The sequence below is a fragment of the Sinohyriopsis cumingii genome, chromosome 1 (genome assembly GCF_028554795.1).
Source record: "Sinohyriopsis cumingii isolate HCF-2022 chromosome 1, ASM2855479v2, whole genome shotgun sequence".
Classification (NCBI taxonomy): Eukaryota; Metazoa; Mollusca; class Bivalvia; order Unionida; family Unionidae; genus Sinohyriopsis; species Sinohyriopsis cumingii.
The window spans coordinates 121,458,579-121,474,487 of NC_142961.1; the positions used below are offsets into that span (position 1 = coordinate 121,458,579).

The 15,909-nt window shown below is 33.8% G+C and overlaps 1 protein-coding gene across 1 annotated transcript in view; it reads right to left on the bottom strand.

The window, feature by feature from the left end:
- The window catches only part of LOC149807757 (muscle, skeletal receptor tyrosine protein kinase-like), a 164,975-nt gene that overhangs the window by 78,338 nt on the left and 70,728 nt on the right, over nt 1–15,909 (bottom strand). Inside the window, exon 5 of the mRNA XM_089970143.1 lies at nt 791–803. Within this exon, the coding sequence (XP_089826269.1) occupies nt 791–803 (13 nt within the window). The remainder of the gene's footprint in view (nt 1–790; nt 804–15,909) is intronic.

Consider the following 15,909-nt stretch of genomic DNA (forward strand, 5'->3'; position numbering starts at 1 on the left):
ATTTTGCTCAGACACTCCGATAGAACTAAGGAAATTCAAAAAGTAAGTTTGTGGTCATACGTATCAAAAAATGTCTCACAAAAAGTTCACCTCCTGAATATTTGTTTGTATTACAATATTTGCAAGATTTTATTTTCCCCCGACTTGTAAAATAGCAGGAAAAAAAACTGAAATAGACAAAATACTGAAAGATGCTTTAAAAAACAGTATGTAAGGTCACCACTTTCAAGACTGGTAGTCGTATCTAAAGCCCTTCAGTTTCCCGCAGACAATAGGCACAACAAGATCATGTACAAAAGAAATAAAATAAAAAATAAGGTTTCAATATCGAAATAAAATTAGGAGCAAGAATCAGTGTATAATTTATGTTAATTTATGCTTCCCTCTTTAGACAGGATGATCATTGGAAAAATAAATTCTGGCAAAATTAGGACTTTCATGACTGACCTAAAGGATGTTAGTGTTACTGCACGGGTAGTAAATGATATGGGACCAGTTAGGGCTGTAGTAAATAAATCTCAGAATTCAAAACAAAATAATTTTAATTTAATATTTCTTTCACTAAAGTACCAAATAAGGATGATTTAGTTGTATTTCAATTAGAAAATATTACCTGCTTTGTTAAATTTGAAAAGTATCTCATTTGTTTACACCCAGTCTCTGCCACCAAACTTACTTCAAATAACTGGCCATGCAACCCATTTGCTAAAGCATGAATTCCTAATAACAAAACTTGAACCTCAAAGAATTAAATAATGATTAAGCAGAAAATAAAAAAATTGTACTCTACCTTGGTCCCCCATCTGTGATTGCAGCAGCCACCACAACAGCAAGCATGAAAAAGAAAGGACAGAGTAAGTTCATATCCATTTTTGTGTTGGAATTACCATTCTAATTAACAGGTAATTTGCAGAAAGAAAAATAATAGTTTGAAAATATTTTGTCCTTCTAGTCCATTGTATACTTCCATGAGGAGGCAGTGTTCCACTTGCAAGAAAAAACAATCAATACTATCATACAAAGTCTTCTGACTGAGACACTAACAAAAAAAAAGTCTGGAAATTCTCCTGGTCCCAAATATTTATTCACCATGAGGGTGTTCCACAATATGAAACATCTGACACAAAACACTGCAAACTGAGTGTTTATCAGGGAATGTCATATGAATTACTCCACAGCTTCAGAGAGTCAGGAGTGAATTAATACATTAATCTCTACAGCATGTGGTCCAAACAGTCCCAATCTAGAATACTGAGTCTGTGTTTTGAATAATCACACCTCAGGCAGTAGCTGTGTATCAACTGACACTCAGCTTCAACCATCTTCCTTATAAAAACATTCAAGCTCTAAAACTAAATTAGGTGTCCTTGGTATCAATTCAGCCATGTGGTGTTCTCCATATGTACATGTATCAAGCAGAATGAAAGGGGTTGATAATATTCCCTGTATAGCTTGTGTTTGTTTTAGAGGAGAGGTGTAATCCAATCTTCTCTATCAATATTTTGATACAGAAGCTGGCTGACAACACACATCTTGGATGCAGCAGTTCTACATCTTCTGTCAAACTGCTGACAAAACATTGTCAGAATCAACAAGATTTATTGAAGCTGTTCTCCTCTCCTTTGTGTTGCACTGGTTTGTTGGTTTATTTTACTTGCCTGAAGGTGACAGCTATTCCCAAAAGAACTCTCCAGATTTCTTTTGTACAGTTGCTTTCAGGCAATTAATTCTCAAAATATGTTTACCTGTAGCTGTTAAATTCTGGAAGTTCTGTAGCTGTTAAATTCCAGTTCTATTTTTCTTTCTGTACCCAACTGTCTGCAAGCACTTTTTATCTATTTTCTAGCAGCAGAAGCTGTTGCTACAATTTCACTGGCACTGTGGCAATTAACCTTTTCTCACAATTTTTTAAAAACTAATTTGTTTCTCAATTCTACATGGCTGATTCTTAATTCCTTACTAATAAAAAAATGTCAGAACATTCTCAGAAACATAATAACCATGTCAAATCTAGTATACATTTTCAATGACATTTTATGGCAATGCCATAACTTCTTTTTAAAGGTAGCAGCACAAGTTTTCAAAGCTGTAAAAACTTCCAAGATTATGGATGCATTTTTTTATCATTTGATTTTTTTTCTGGGATCTGGTTTAGCTGTTCTTGTCTCCTCAGCTACAGGAAATTACAAATCATAATATGTACTAAATGTTTGAATAAACAGTTTCTAGATTCTTCCAGCTAAATATCTTCATAAACTTTTTTTTAGAAAAACACCAAGATTTCTATTCAACTTTTTAATTAGTAAAAATAAAATTCAAGAGTTTGCTGCAGATGTACAGAAAGTTATAGTCTGCTTCTCAAATATATCTCAGAGCTGTATAAATGCTATGAAATTTCAATGCAACATGAAAAGTGAACCAGTCATGTAACACTGGAACCATGGCAGCTCTGTCAACTCCTGGGGAAAAGACTGGTCTACTGGTTGAAATTAACCTCTGAGGGTATGAAATCAATGATACAGTCTGATGGATGCAAAGTAGATAGAAACCTTCTTGGGTTACACATCCATCTGCTTCAGAGCCAGATAACAAATAAATTTTGCCATCAAATTTGAATCTGCTGGGCACATCAGCTAGGGGTCAGTAAAACAGTATTTGCCTTATCTAACCAATATATGATGCTGATCTACAAGATAGGGATAGATAACAGATTAATTGAAGAATCAAAAGAGAACTCTCAAAAAGTTTTTGGGAGAAATCCTGCAGAAATAAAAAACTGAAATTTACCCAATCAACCTGAAACAGTTAAATGGAAAACTCTGGAACAAAAGCTAGAGGATGAATATCGTGGGAATATATACCAAAAAAATCTACCAACATTTACCAAATAACCTGAATCATGTGAGATACTGCAGTTTTTATCTTTTTAAGCAAGAGAGACCAGAGCGTATATTAAATGAGATCCTCATCTTTAATAGTCTCCACATAAGCACTAGTACGGCATCATTAACTCATGAGACAATTGACCAATGTGTCTCAATAACCTTGACATTTAGTGACCAATCCAGTGGCCTAGTGGTTAGAGTGTCCATCTCGGATGCGGGAGGTTGTGGGTTTGATCCCTCTTAATGCTGAGCGCCAAGTGAGGCAGCTGTTAGTACTATTTTTGTAAGTCTTTGGTATGACTCGGCCATGATCAAACCCACGACCTAACGCATCAGAGGCGGACACTCTAACCACTAGGCCACAGGAGTGGTCAATCATGACCTATGCCTATCCACATCTATAGGTTTCTTTATTATCAAAAGTGCAAGTTATCTACAAAGTTTGGTCTGGAACTAATTGTACAGAAAAACTTATGATCCAAAACTCATTTTTTTCACAGACTTTGACCTTTTAACCCTGAAATGCAAAGACCTCTTCAATACCTTGTGCAAGCCCTTCAAAAAGTTGATCAAAGTATGTGGTCCAGAGCTAAATTTGTTATTATAAAGTCATTTTTCTTCTTTCAGTGACAATGACCTTTTGACCCACCTACCCCAAGTGCAAGTCATCCAGAAATGTTGCAAAAAGGTTTATGTGATTAATTCAAGCTAATGTGGAGAAATATAATTGGGAAGAGATGGATGGACAGATGGATCTATGAAAGGATGTCATAACAGGTATGCTCCTAATGGCAGGTATGCAAAAATTGATTTCTTTTTGGCTAGGGACCAAGCGATAAAAAAAAAATCGCTGCAAAATGCAGAGGTTGACATGAATTTTCTAGTGCTACTCTTAGCTAAATATTTATCACCAAGTATAGCTTATTATTTTTAAAAGTATGGGGAAATGTGCATGGTCACTAATTGTTCACACAATAATGACTGAATAAGCATTTAAAACTTCATCAATCTGCAGTTTTGAATGTTATTGCCTGGGTACGTTGATTTCTTGACAGAAGTTTTGAGATCATGCTGGTTTTCCATGAGTGAAAAACTATGCAACCAATTAATGGCAGGTTATAAACTGCTAAAGGTTTCCAAAGGTCTATTACTTTTCATTTAACTTTATTATTTTCTTTCATGGGACTATTATTCAAGTTAGAAAAATTGTAAAAACACTTTTCCTTTACATTACATAACAATGGGCAGAAGCTGGCTAACCTCACCCAGAGTTCATAGTGCTGTGATACATCTAAGTAAAGAGTGATGTCATATCAACATCATTGTTATGTAATAATCGCATCATTCCAAGCTGAAGCTGTACAGTATACAAGCTTTCATTTTACACAGTGTATCACCTTTAAAGCATATATACACAGTTTTGGAAAAAGTTTACTGCCGATTTTTTATTTCTTGCGGATAAAAATTATTGCACTGTCAATGAAGAGAAACAATTTTTTGCACGACTTCACAATTATAGTAAAAGTAAAATTTTCATAACTTCTTTCTCAATATATTACCAGAATTTACTAGGTTCAACTTTGTTCCAAAATTTCAGCCCTGAGCTGATGATTGATGACTTAAATGCCCCTGTAAAGTAAAGCATCATTGTCTAAAATTTCCTTAACCTGATTACCATGAAAAGGTGCCAGTTACAGGTTAATGCCCATAGCATATTTACCATACTGCCAGATGATGCTTGTCAACCTATCAACTACCTTTAATTAAATCAACACCATGAGCCTTGTCTGGCAATACAATTCCCAACTGCATAAAGCAGGCTGAAGGATTAGAAAGTGTGTAAATAGATTTAGGTTAAGTGAACTTTAAGTTTACAGACAAAAATGTGTTCTTTATTTTCTGGATTAGAAAGTGTGTAAATAGATTTAGGTTAAGTGAACTTTAAGTTTACAGACAAAAATATGTTCTTTATTTTCTGGATTCTAAATCAGACCCACTCGTAATCCTCACCTTGATAATCCAGGTAAAATATCCGGAACCGAACTCCAAACTTGTATCATGTTTATGGTTATGTCATTTTCTTTGCCTAAACCCTTAAAGTGCTTGGAAAAATGTCCTGGATTGTTGGAAACACTGTCAAACTAACATACAAGCTGCATTTATGGTTGCTATATGGTACTGAGAGTGAGGCCAAAATGAAGTACCTTAATCCAATCTTCTTATAACTCAAATAAGTCTCTTCTCTTGGAGTACAGTACCTTCATATTGAAAAACCATTAATTTACACCTGAAGCATAGATGTTGTCCTCAGACACTCAAAAGATTTAGACATATTTTATATGATTAGGTCCTTATCACAGTTACTGTATATGCTCTGATAAACCTGTCTGATTTTTAGTGAACTTATTAAGTGGTTTGAAAGAGAAAAAAAATAATAAATTAAAAGCAAAAAAACCCAGATACATAGCCAACCAATAGATTTTAGGTAGCGTCAAACCATTGCTGAATGTATATTGCCCATCATGTAAACCAATAACAGATTTGGTGCTAATTTTATCTTGTCTGCTTTAAAACTTAATATTTGTTCTGGCTGGTGACAGCTTCAGAAGGTTACATCATTTTCCCATACTTGTTTTTAAATCGAGTACAGTTCAAATTGCACAGACCCAGATCCATCATTGCATCATGCAGTGGCAGAACTGAGTAAATGCAGTTACTTATAGTAGAAGTCATATAGGTCATGTATGCACATTTAATCATCTGAAATTAAATATAAATTGTTGTTTTAAACTTTCATAGAAATTTTATTTAACCGAAGTCTATTCAATCCTGATTATTGAATTAGCTGCACCTTAACTGTCATCAAGAAATATCCAGGCAAAAATGATTGATCACTATGGATTTTTACAATGGTGCCCAGGTACTAAACTGAGTCAAGAAAGAAGCACATCAAGTGTTACTGACACAATATGGGGTAGTACGAATTTGTTTATCAACATGCATAGCTTACACAGTGATATCACAGTGCACAACATTCAATCTGAACTGTACTAGATGACAACTTAAAGTTGATAGTGTATGTACTTCTAGGGCAGGGGTGGGCAAACTACGGCCCGCGGTACACATGTGGTCCACCAAGGGCTTTCATGTGGCCTGCCAAGGGTTTTCATGCGGCCTAGGAACAAGTCATCATTCACACTGACTCTGTATATGTTACTCTGTTTATCAAATAAATGTGCTTCTTTTGAAGTTTAAGTTTAAGTTTTCAAATATTAACAACATATTAACAACTGAAAATTAATTAGATGTTATTTAGAAAAACCTTTTGTTTTTGCTATTTCAAATATTAATTATTTTACTTAATGAACTATGTGGCCCGCGACAAGGTGTAAATTTGTGTATGCGGCCTTGCACTGGAAAGTTTGCCCACTTCTGTTCTAGGGGACCGTTAATAAAGACCTTCTAAAATAAATATGAAAGTATGAGTATCCAAATTAAATGAATAATTGCCATTAAAAGGAATGTCGAATCAAATTCGAAAAAGAGGATTATAACCCAATGTTGAAATAATCAGTCTTGACCATATACATGACATGTATGACTTTTACTTTAGAAGTAATCAGTTGAACAAACAACACAGACTTTGATATGCTAGCACATTATGCAATTGCAGATCAGGGTCTATGATCTTTGCAGTTGGACTTGACTTGTAAACATGTAGACACAGTATAAATATGATAATACAATATAATATAATACAACACAATATAATATTTCAGTACAAAATAAACCAAAGTGTAAGATGGGTTTTTTCTTTCAATTTTATTTCCCCCTCCCCATAACATCAATATTCATTTATCTTCTGGATTTATTACTGCCATAACAGAATCACCATTGCTCAATGACATTAACATCTGCAGTCACATGCACTGGCAGACCAAGTCTATGCTGTTCATTCTATTTTAAGGAAAAATGTTGCAAAATGTTCAAGCATTTTACTTTTTTGAAACTCAACAACTTACATACCTAATGCACTTTGGTTGAATTGCCAAGAAGATTGGTTAAGTTTAGGGGTGCACTGGCAGTCTGAGGCGTGAGCATGTCCCCTGGGCTGTCTCATGGTGCAACATTGAAATCAATCGAAAATTGCTTTTTTGTGTCACTCTTTGTTGAATATATAAAAGCCCAAGAAAGGGTCAGAACACAGAAAGTACAGGAAAAAGTAACCTGTCACTAAATACCCATAACAAAAATCGCTGAACTGAGTATTTAAAAATTTCATCAAACATTGAAAAGTGTAGAACTTTTCTTATCAATTACACAAAGAAAAGGAAATGTAGATGAGTGAATATTTTCAGTATGACACAATTATCGACATCACATGGGTTTTCTGCAATAGAAAGCCAGCACAGCTGATTTAGGGTACATTATAAATTGGCAATAATTTCCGAAGGCCTAGTATACTCTCTGTTGAGTTTATCATTTTGTTTCACACACTATTATTACTGTGATTATAAATGTATATTCATCTTGATTATTTCATGAGACAGAAGCTGACTGTGAACATCACTTTTATGTCCTATCTCTCCCACATTTCACAGCACTGTGAACATCACTTTATGTCCTATCTCTCCCACATTTCACAGCAATGTGAACATCACTTTATATCCTATCTCTCCCACATTTCACAGCACTGTGAACATCACTTTATGTCCTATCTCTCCCACATTTCACAGCAATGTGAACATCACTTTATGTCCTATCTCTCCCACATTTCACAGCACTGTGAACATCACTTTATGTCCTATCTCTCCCACATTTCACAGCAATGTGAACATCACTTTATGTCCTATCTCTCCCACATTTCACAGCAATGTGAACATCACTTTATGTCCTATCTCTCCCACATTTCACAGCACTGTGAACATCACTTTATGTCCTATCTCTCCCACATTTCACAGCACTGTGAACATCACTTTATGTCCTATCTTTCCCACATTTCACAGCACTGTGATATACCATGAACAAAACTTGACATCATACTGTTGACATTATAATGTAAAAAATACACTGTTGACATTATGTTATAGTTATATTGTTGACATAACGTAATAATTATATTGGCATTATAATGTAATAGTTATTGTTGGCATTATAATAATTATATCGCTGACACTAAAATGTAATAATTATGTAATTTCAAGCTACACAGTTAGCATTCATTTTAAAATATGGAAGCTGTCTCCGCTGAAATTTAAAAACTGAAATAGCTAGAAAGTGTTCAACAATTTTGATGGAAATTTCACTGTTGTTTGTTATGTATAAACTTCAGTGTCAGAACACACACTTAATTTAGTGAGGGTAGATCTGCACCTACACTGTTACAGTCTTGTGTATACCATATGTACTCACTTATAAGTCAAGGCAAACTGCAAACAATAAAGATCCTGATCTGCCATAGCATAAGGACCTACAGGCCAGAGTCTATGTTGACTGTTCAACTGATTACTCTGAACAAACTGCACAGACACAGATCTGCCAGTGCATTATGCAATGGCAGATCTGGATCTGTGCAGTTTGTAGTGGGACTTGACTTATAAGCAAGTATATATGGTAGTATAACATAAGTAAAAATTGTTTGCTCTTTCAGTTAATGGCACTTTTTACGGTTTATTTATCATTCCTAGTTATGGTTAAAATCAACCTTTTTTGCCAAACCAAACTTTTCAAATAGATTTTTCTCATGCTGTTGGAGAGTTGGACATTCTTTGTTATAAAAAAAAAATCCCTGGCATTCCCCAAATTAAATTGTTGGTCCCATACAGAATATTATTTTGTCTCTGTGGACTTGCATTCAAGACCTGGTACCAACATGTGCCAAGAATAGTGAGAGGTCATAATGGCATAATTAATACTTGGCTCCCTCTTTATGACACTGTTCATACAAGACACAAAGGTGATCTGTCTTATAAGTGATGGAGACGTTTACTGAAGGATGTTCCAACAAGGCTGTCATAATTTTAGATTAATACAAAATACAATAAATAATTACATGAAACCACACTATAACTGGTTCTCACTAGCCAAAAATTGAATATTAAGTGAAATCAATCAAATAACAATAACAAAAATAATCTACTGCATTATAAATCAAGCACTACTACACTGTGGGGTTATATATATGTATGTATATATATATATATATATATATATATATATATATATATATATATATATATATATATATATATATATATATATATATATATATATATATATATAGTGAGAGAGATCATTCAAGTTTGGTATAAAAAAAAAACATACTTCTCAATGATCATACTCATCTCACTCACCATATTCATCTCACTTATCTATTTAATCTCACTCATCATATTCATCTCACTCATCATACTCATCTCAATGATCATACTCATCTCACTCACCATATTCATCTCACTCATCATACTCATCTCAGTCATACTTATCTCTCATATTCATCTGACTGATCATATTCATCTCACTTGTCATACTCATCTCACATCATTCACCTCACCAACAATAATCGTCACACAGATCATATTTATCTGACTGATCATACTCATCTCACTCATCATATTTATCTCACTCATCATACACATCTCACTCATCATATTCAACTCACTAAGTAATCATACTCATAACAGTGATCATACTCATATCACCTATATTCATCTCCCCCAATCATATTCATCTCTCATGTCATACAATATCAAAAAGTTTATCAAATTCATCTGAAACATATTTACCACTATGAGATTTATTCAATTTTTATTTGGTAAATATTAGCTTCAGATATGCAACACTTGAATGTACTACACTAACATCTCCAACCCAAGCATGGGATATAGGTTCTGGATTTCAAACAATGGTTCACAGCACAAGAATGCTTCAAATGAACAGAAAAATATGGTAAGCCAATCAAACAGCATTAAAAAAAAAGGACATACTAAGGTTTTCTCCACCTACAAGAACACTTTTATTACTACAAATCCCTTTGATTATACAAGCTGATATGATTCATTCAACTGATTCGTCAGAATTTTTTCTAAAGATGTCATTAAGGGAATGAGTACCTCAAGAGTACCTTGTTCAGCCAATGCAACTGGATACCCACAATGATATCAATACACAAGAACATGCTGAGAAAAGTACTATTTGGGTTATGTATAAGCTTGCACAAGAAAACTACATTCCATACCCTTATGCTATAAATTATATCAATAAAACCTTATTGTCCAAAACATTCCACTGCAATTTTATCGAATACACACTGAGGTGCGCAAGCACCTTGTGTACTTGTACACTGAGCAATGCAATTTAAATGTAATGCCTATGAAGAGAGCCGACCAAACAAAACTAATATGGACCAAATATCTTTGTTTTATGTATTTACTTCACGAATTGGGGAATTAGCCAAACTGAATAGAAAGCTATTGGCATAAAGCTTTAATTTGAAATTCCAGTCGTGCTCCTTATTTTCATGCTTAAGAACTCTTGCCTATGAAATATTTGTACAATATAAATACATAGCTGTTAAATACTGAGCAAGATTTAGTTACGAAGAGGATATTAGCATTAAATTTATAGTGTTATAAATGGACACAATGAAGGTACTCTCTGTACCCACTTATATGTCTGGTCAAACTGGAAACGACAAAAGATCCTGATCTGCCATAGCATAATGCACCTGCCAATCAGTGTCAATGCTATTTGTTCTACTGATTACACCTAACATATGGCACAGACCCAGATCTGCTGGCACATTATGCAATGGCAGATATGGTTCTGTCCTATTTGCAGATTGAGTAGACTTATAAGCGAGTATATATGTTATGTAGTCATTTCTTCCTTAAATCTATTTACATAAAAGCTTTCTGACACTTACGAAAGAAAATTAATCTGCTAAAAATGTACCATAGATCATCTGCTTATAAAACTGAGCAACACAAAGCTCCAAATATCTGGGAGACCTTAACATAAACAGAAATTAAAGTTTTTGTCTTTGAAATGTTTCTTTAAAATCTACAAACAATGATGCAACACAAAATCTCAAAATAGGTCAAAAACTTGTAAAGTAACAAGGATAAAATTCATTAAATTCAAATACTGGTTTGAAAATCTAAAAAACTGCACACGTGACTCAATTTAGCGACTTCTAAAGAAACACCAATAAATAAAAATGTAAATAAATAAAACATACGACACAAAATCAAATAATATCTAAGACTTTTAAAGAAACATTGATACAGATCTTGACATTTAAGTACTTTTTTAATAATATAAATAAATTAAATAGTCAACACTAAATCTTTAAAAAAAATGAGAATGAAAGAAATGTGGATAAATATCTTGCCACTAAAATGATTTTTTCAATACATTAGATACATCATAATTTCATGCACCTCTGTCTGCGTGGGTTCGAGTCTAGGATTCGGCAAATGTGGGTATGTGAGAAAGTTTGCCAGTAGCTTCTCGAGGGTCGGTGGGTCTTTCCGGGGTTTGCCCAGGTTCTTCCTCCACCATTAATACTGGCCGCCATGTATAGCCTATCGTGTGCTGAAAAATGGCGTTAAACCCCACAACAACAACAACAACATAATTTCATGTGTATAAAACATGACAAGTAGCAAGCAACAAATGTAGACAGAGAAACACTGTCACATCATGTCCCTGCTGAGTTGATTTTGTTGTGTTTAATGGCAAATTTAACACATTTTAAGTTATATTATGCTGAAAAAATAGGAGCTTTCCCAAGAAAAAACTGAGGCAGTCAACCTGTGCTGGCCTGGATGGGTATCAGACCTGCTACCATTATGTTACAAGTCAAATTCTTTGCCAACTGAGCTACCATGATTTACTTTCCTGCAGATCTCTCTCTGATGTACATTCTATCATGCAAACAGTTAGGGACAGACCATTCAATTTTCGAGTTGGGGGAGGTCCTGAGATTTTCTTGTGAGTTGAGATATTGTTTTCTTTCAGTTAATATTTAATGACTAAAACAGGTTTTCATTTTGTTGGTGCTATATATCAGAGCAAGAATCAAGCTACATGTATTTGAGAGCCAGATCTTTTTTCTCCACAAAATTCCTAGTTTTCTCCCTCCTTGAAATTAAATGGTCCATCCCTTAGATCTTGGCCTAGTCACAAAACAGTATGAGCACCAAATATGAACTCAGACTTGAAAAGTAAAAAATAAAAATAAAATCATCTTTAGAGTATCTCAGCTCAGTGAAATTTAGGCATTTATTTAGGTCATGCCAATAGTTTTTTAAACTCTAACTATTTTTAAACAGAAGATCAGAATTTAGGACATTTGAGGATGATTTCAATTTTATACTTTGTCAGTTTGGTAACTATTGAGCCTGGCTCTATATTCACAAAACTCTTCAATTCTAAGTGTGCACTCTACCTGGAAACTGCCCTTGTTATAAGTCTTTTATTTGTCAAATAATTACAAAATCAGCAATTTATACTGAGAAACATCTTTATCTAAATGTATTGCTTAGCTTCATTAATAAGTGACCTGGTCTGTTGATTTCAGGGCTTGATCTGTTGAATAAGGGGCCTGATCTGTTAAAAAAGGGATCTGATATGTTGAATAAGGGTCTGGTCTGTGAAATAAGGAGCCTGATCTGTTTAATAAGGGGCCTGATCTACTGACATGTTATGCAATGCAGGGTTTGCACTGAGTGTGATTCACTGTCTTTTCTTTTGAAGTTCAGCGTATCAGCGATATAAAAGTTAGCAAATTTTGAATTAGCAAAATTATAAACAGATTTTCAATATATCTGAGGAAGTTTTTGCCCAAAAATTAGTAATTCTAAGACCCAATTTTTGGAAGTAAAATATCACTGTTACCAGTTTCAGATCTTGGGTCCAAATTCAGGTCTTCCTCTCAAAAAATATAAATTATCTGAATCAAAACACCACACAGACCAGGTACGCTCTAATTATGACATTTGTCCAAAAGTGTGATAAAGAAGCAGATATTGTGGGACCCCCCCTTCCAATTTTAACATCTCTGAAGATGTTACCACTAATCAGCCTATCCTAAACAGCTGTAACCAACCAGCAATAATAATAATCATGTATATACCACATTGGATCTGCATAGAGAAATTATGGATCATTTTCATTTATCTCTTATCTCTATTTCAGTTGAGAGAAAAAATATCTCTGGAATACCAAGTTAACAAGGGCAAAAGCAGTACATCTTTAAATGCTCAAGTTAGCTAAGTGTAGTTACATTGTGAACATTTAGTTGACTGAACACACTCAAGTTAGCTAAGTGTAGTTACATTGTGAACATTTAGTTGACTGAACACACTCAAGTTAGCTAAGTGTAGTTACATTGTGAACATTTAGTTGACTGAACACACTCAAGTTAGCTAAGTGTAGTTACATTGTGAACATTTAGTTGACTGAACACACTCAAGTTAGCTAAGTGTAGTTACATTGTGAACATTTAGTTGACTGAGCACACTCAAGTTAGCAATGTGTAGTTACATTGTGAACATTTAGTTTTCTGAACACACTCAAGATAGCTAAATGTAAATTCTGAACATTTAGTTGACTGAGCACACTCAAGTTAGCTAAGTGTAGTTACATTGTGAACATTTAGTTTTCTGAACACACTCAAGATAGCTAAATGTAAATTCTGAACATTTAGTTGACTGAGCACACTCAAGTTAGCTAAGTGTAGTTACATTGTGAACATTTAGTTGACTGAGCACACTCAAGTTAGCTAAGTGTAGTTACATTGTGAACATTTAGTTGACTGAACACACTCAAGTTAGCTAAGTGTAGTTACATTGTGAACATTTAGTTGACTGAGCACACTCAAGTTAGCAATGTGTAGTTACATTGTGAACATTTAGTTTTCTGAACACACTCAAGATAGCTAAATGTAAATTCTGAACATTTAGTTGACTGAGCACACTCAAGTTAGCTAAGTGTAGTTAAATTGTGAACATAAAAGATACATAAAACATATTACATTATCTACTGTAATACTAATATTTTATAAAAGTCACTTCCTACTACATTATCTACTGTTATACTAATATTTTAATAAAAGTAATTTCCTAACTATGTTGTTTAAAATTTTCATTGTAAAAGTTTTAAATTTGCTCATGAAAAGAAAAGAGACAAATTCTACAACTGTTTTCATGTCACTGAAACTTTCCCAAACATGATGAAATAAAGGTAAAAGATACAAGATTAACAGCAGTGATAACTTGGTTAAATTCTTCACGAAAATGATTAAAATCAAACCTGACCTAAATCTTTCTATTATAAGGCTATACTAAATATGGTTTCAATCCATGAAGATCTTCAAATACTTCTAAGCAAAATTTGAAGGGCACATTCAAGGGCATAAAGGGGCCTGTATTACATAAAATTGTGCCAGGATATAATAATTCCAATTACCAGAACAATGAATTGAATGGGTTTTCCGTAACATGATCAGATATTAATGGTCATGTGATACAGGTCTAGAATTTTTAACACATCGGTGAATTCTGCAACTACATTTGATTTCCAGCACTGTTTACAATGAAAACAAACACTGCAGACACGGCAAAGTGACATGCTCGTCTTATATTTAAAACGTGAAATTCAGCTAATAAATTGAAATTACATTCCTTTTTAATGCATGAAGTCCTTTAAGTGTTACTGAATGGAAATGAAATTTGAAGGCAATGTTTTTCGAGTCAAATCGGTGCCATTACTATAAAAAAAAATTCAAAGTGAAGAGGACCTTGTATTCTTAATTAAAACCCTCACACCAACTTTAAATTCAATTCATGAAATTCTTCAAATGTTAATAAGTGCACACAAAAGTGAAAGGCAAGCGCTCAGTCAAACATGAGTCATAACTGTTGAATTTTACAGGAAACCTGTGAAAATCAAACCTGATAATGGTTTTTCAAAGTAAAACTTCCCTGAATATATGAAATGTGATTTCTATCCAAGTCATTCACAAGCTATTTCAATCCAAGTCATTCACAAGCTATTTCAATCCAAGTCATTCACAAGTTACTATGTGGAAATATGATTGAAACGCAAAGTTCTAAGTCAGATAAGGGATTTAACTCCATGATCTTTGGGACTTTTGCTTGAGAAAATGGAGTCCTATTATCTCCATGAAAGTACAAATGCTTTTAAATTTAAATGCACCCATTAAGTTTTGTATCTAAATTCAAATACTAAATGTTGGCCTGTTCAATACATGACAGGTTTGGTGTGTTATGGCACAGCAAGACAATAAAGGTTATTGTGTGCCAATGGAAGTAATGGGCCTTCCCAAAGACACACCACATTAATATGTAACAAATCATGACTTAATATACAGTTAACCACAATGATTTTACATCATTCAGTGTTCCCAAACTCATTCAATTCAGCATATTTTCATCATTTTAGATTTTGCATCACATATATTGTATAACCAGTTTGTTAGCATTTTCTATAAAATAAACAAAATTGAAAAATTTTGTTTCTTGCCTAACTTACACAAAACATTATGTTTGCAAAATGTTGTGATTTACAGCAGTAACTTGTTACACAAATGATGGGATCAAGAGGGTAAAAAGTCTTAAGAATACAGAGATGGCAGTGAACCTAAACTGGTCCCCTGTATCAATTTCAAACTCTGGTCATGGAAAAAAACTACCAGGAATGCAAGATGCAGTTCTAGTCCAACAGAAGAAGGGCATAAAATGCATAAAACAGACAACAGATGGTTAAATTTCAATTGCAAGAACTTCAGCAAAATATTGAATAGTGTTAATGAACATGCAAAAGCATGACAACTTCTTTCTTTCAGCTGCTGAATCTTGAAACCATCTTTGTATTGTTCATCACATGAAGTCTTATGGTGGAAAACTCATGGTGATATGACATACTGTTTTGGTCTTATGGTGGAAAACCCATGGTGATATGACATACTGTTTAGGAAGAGCAATGATAAAAAGTTTTT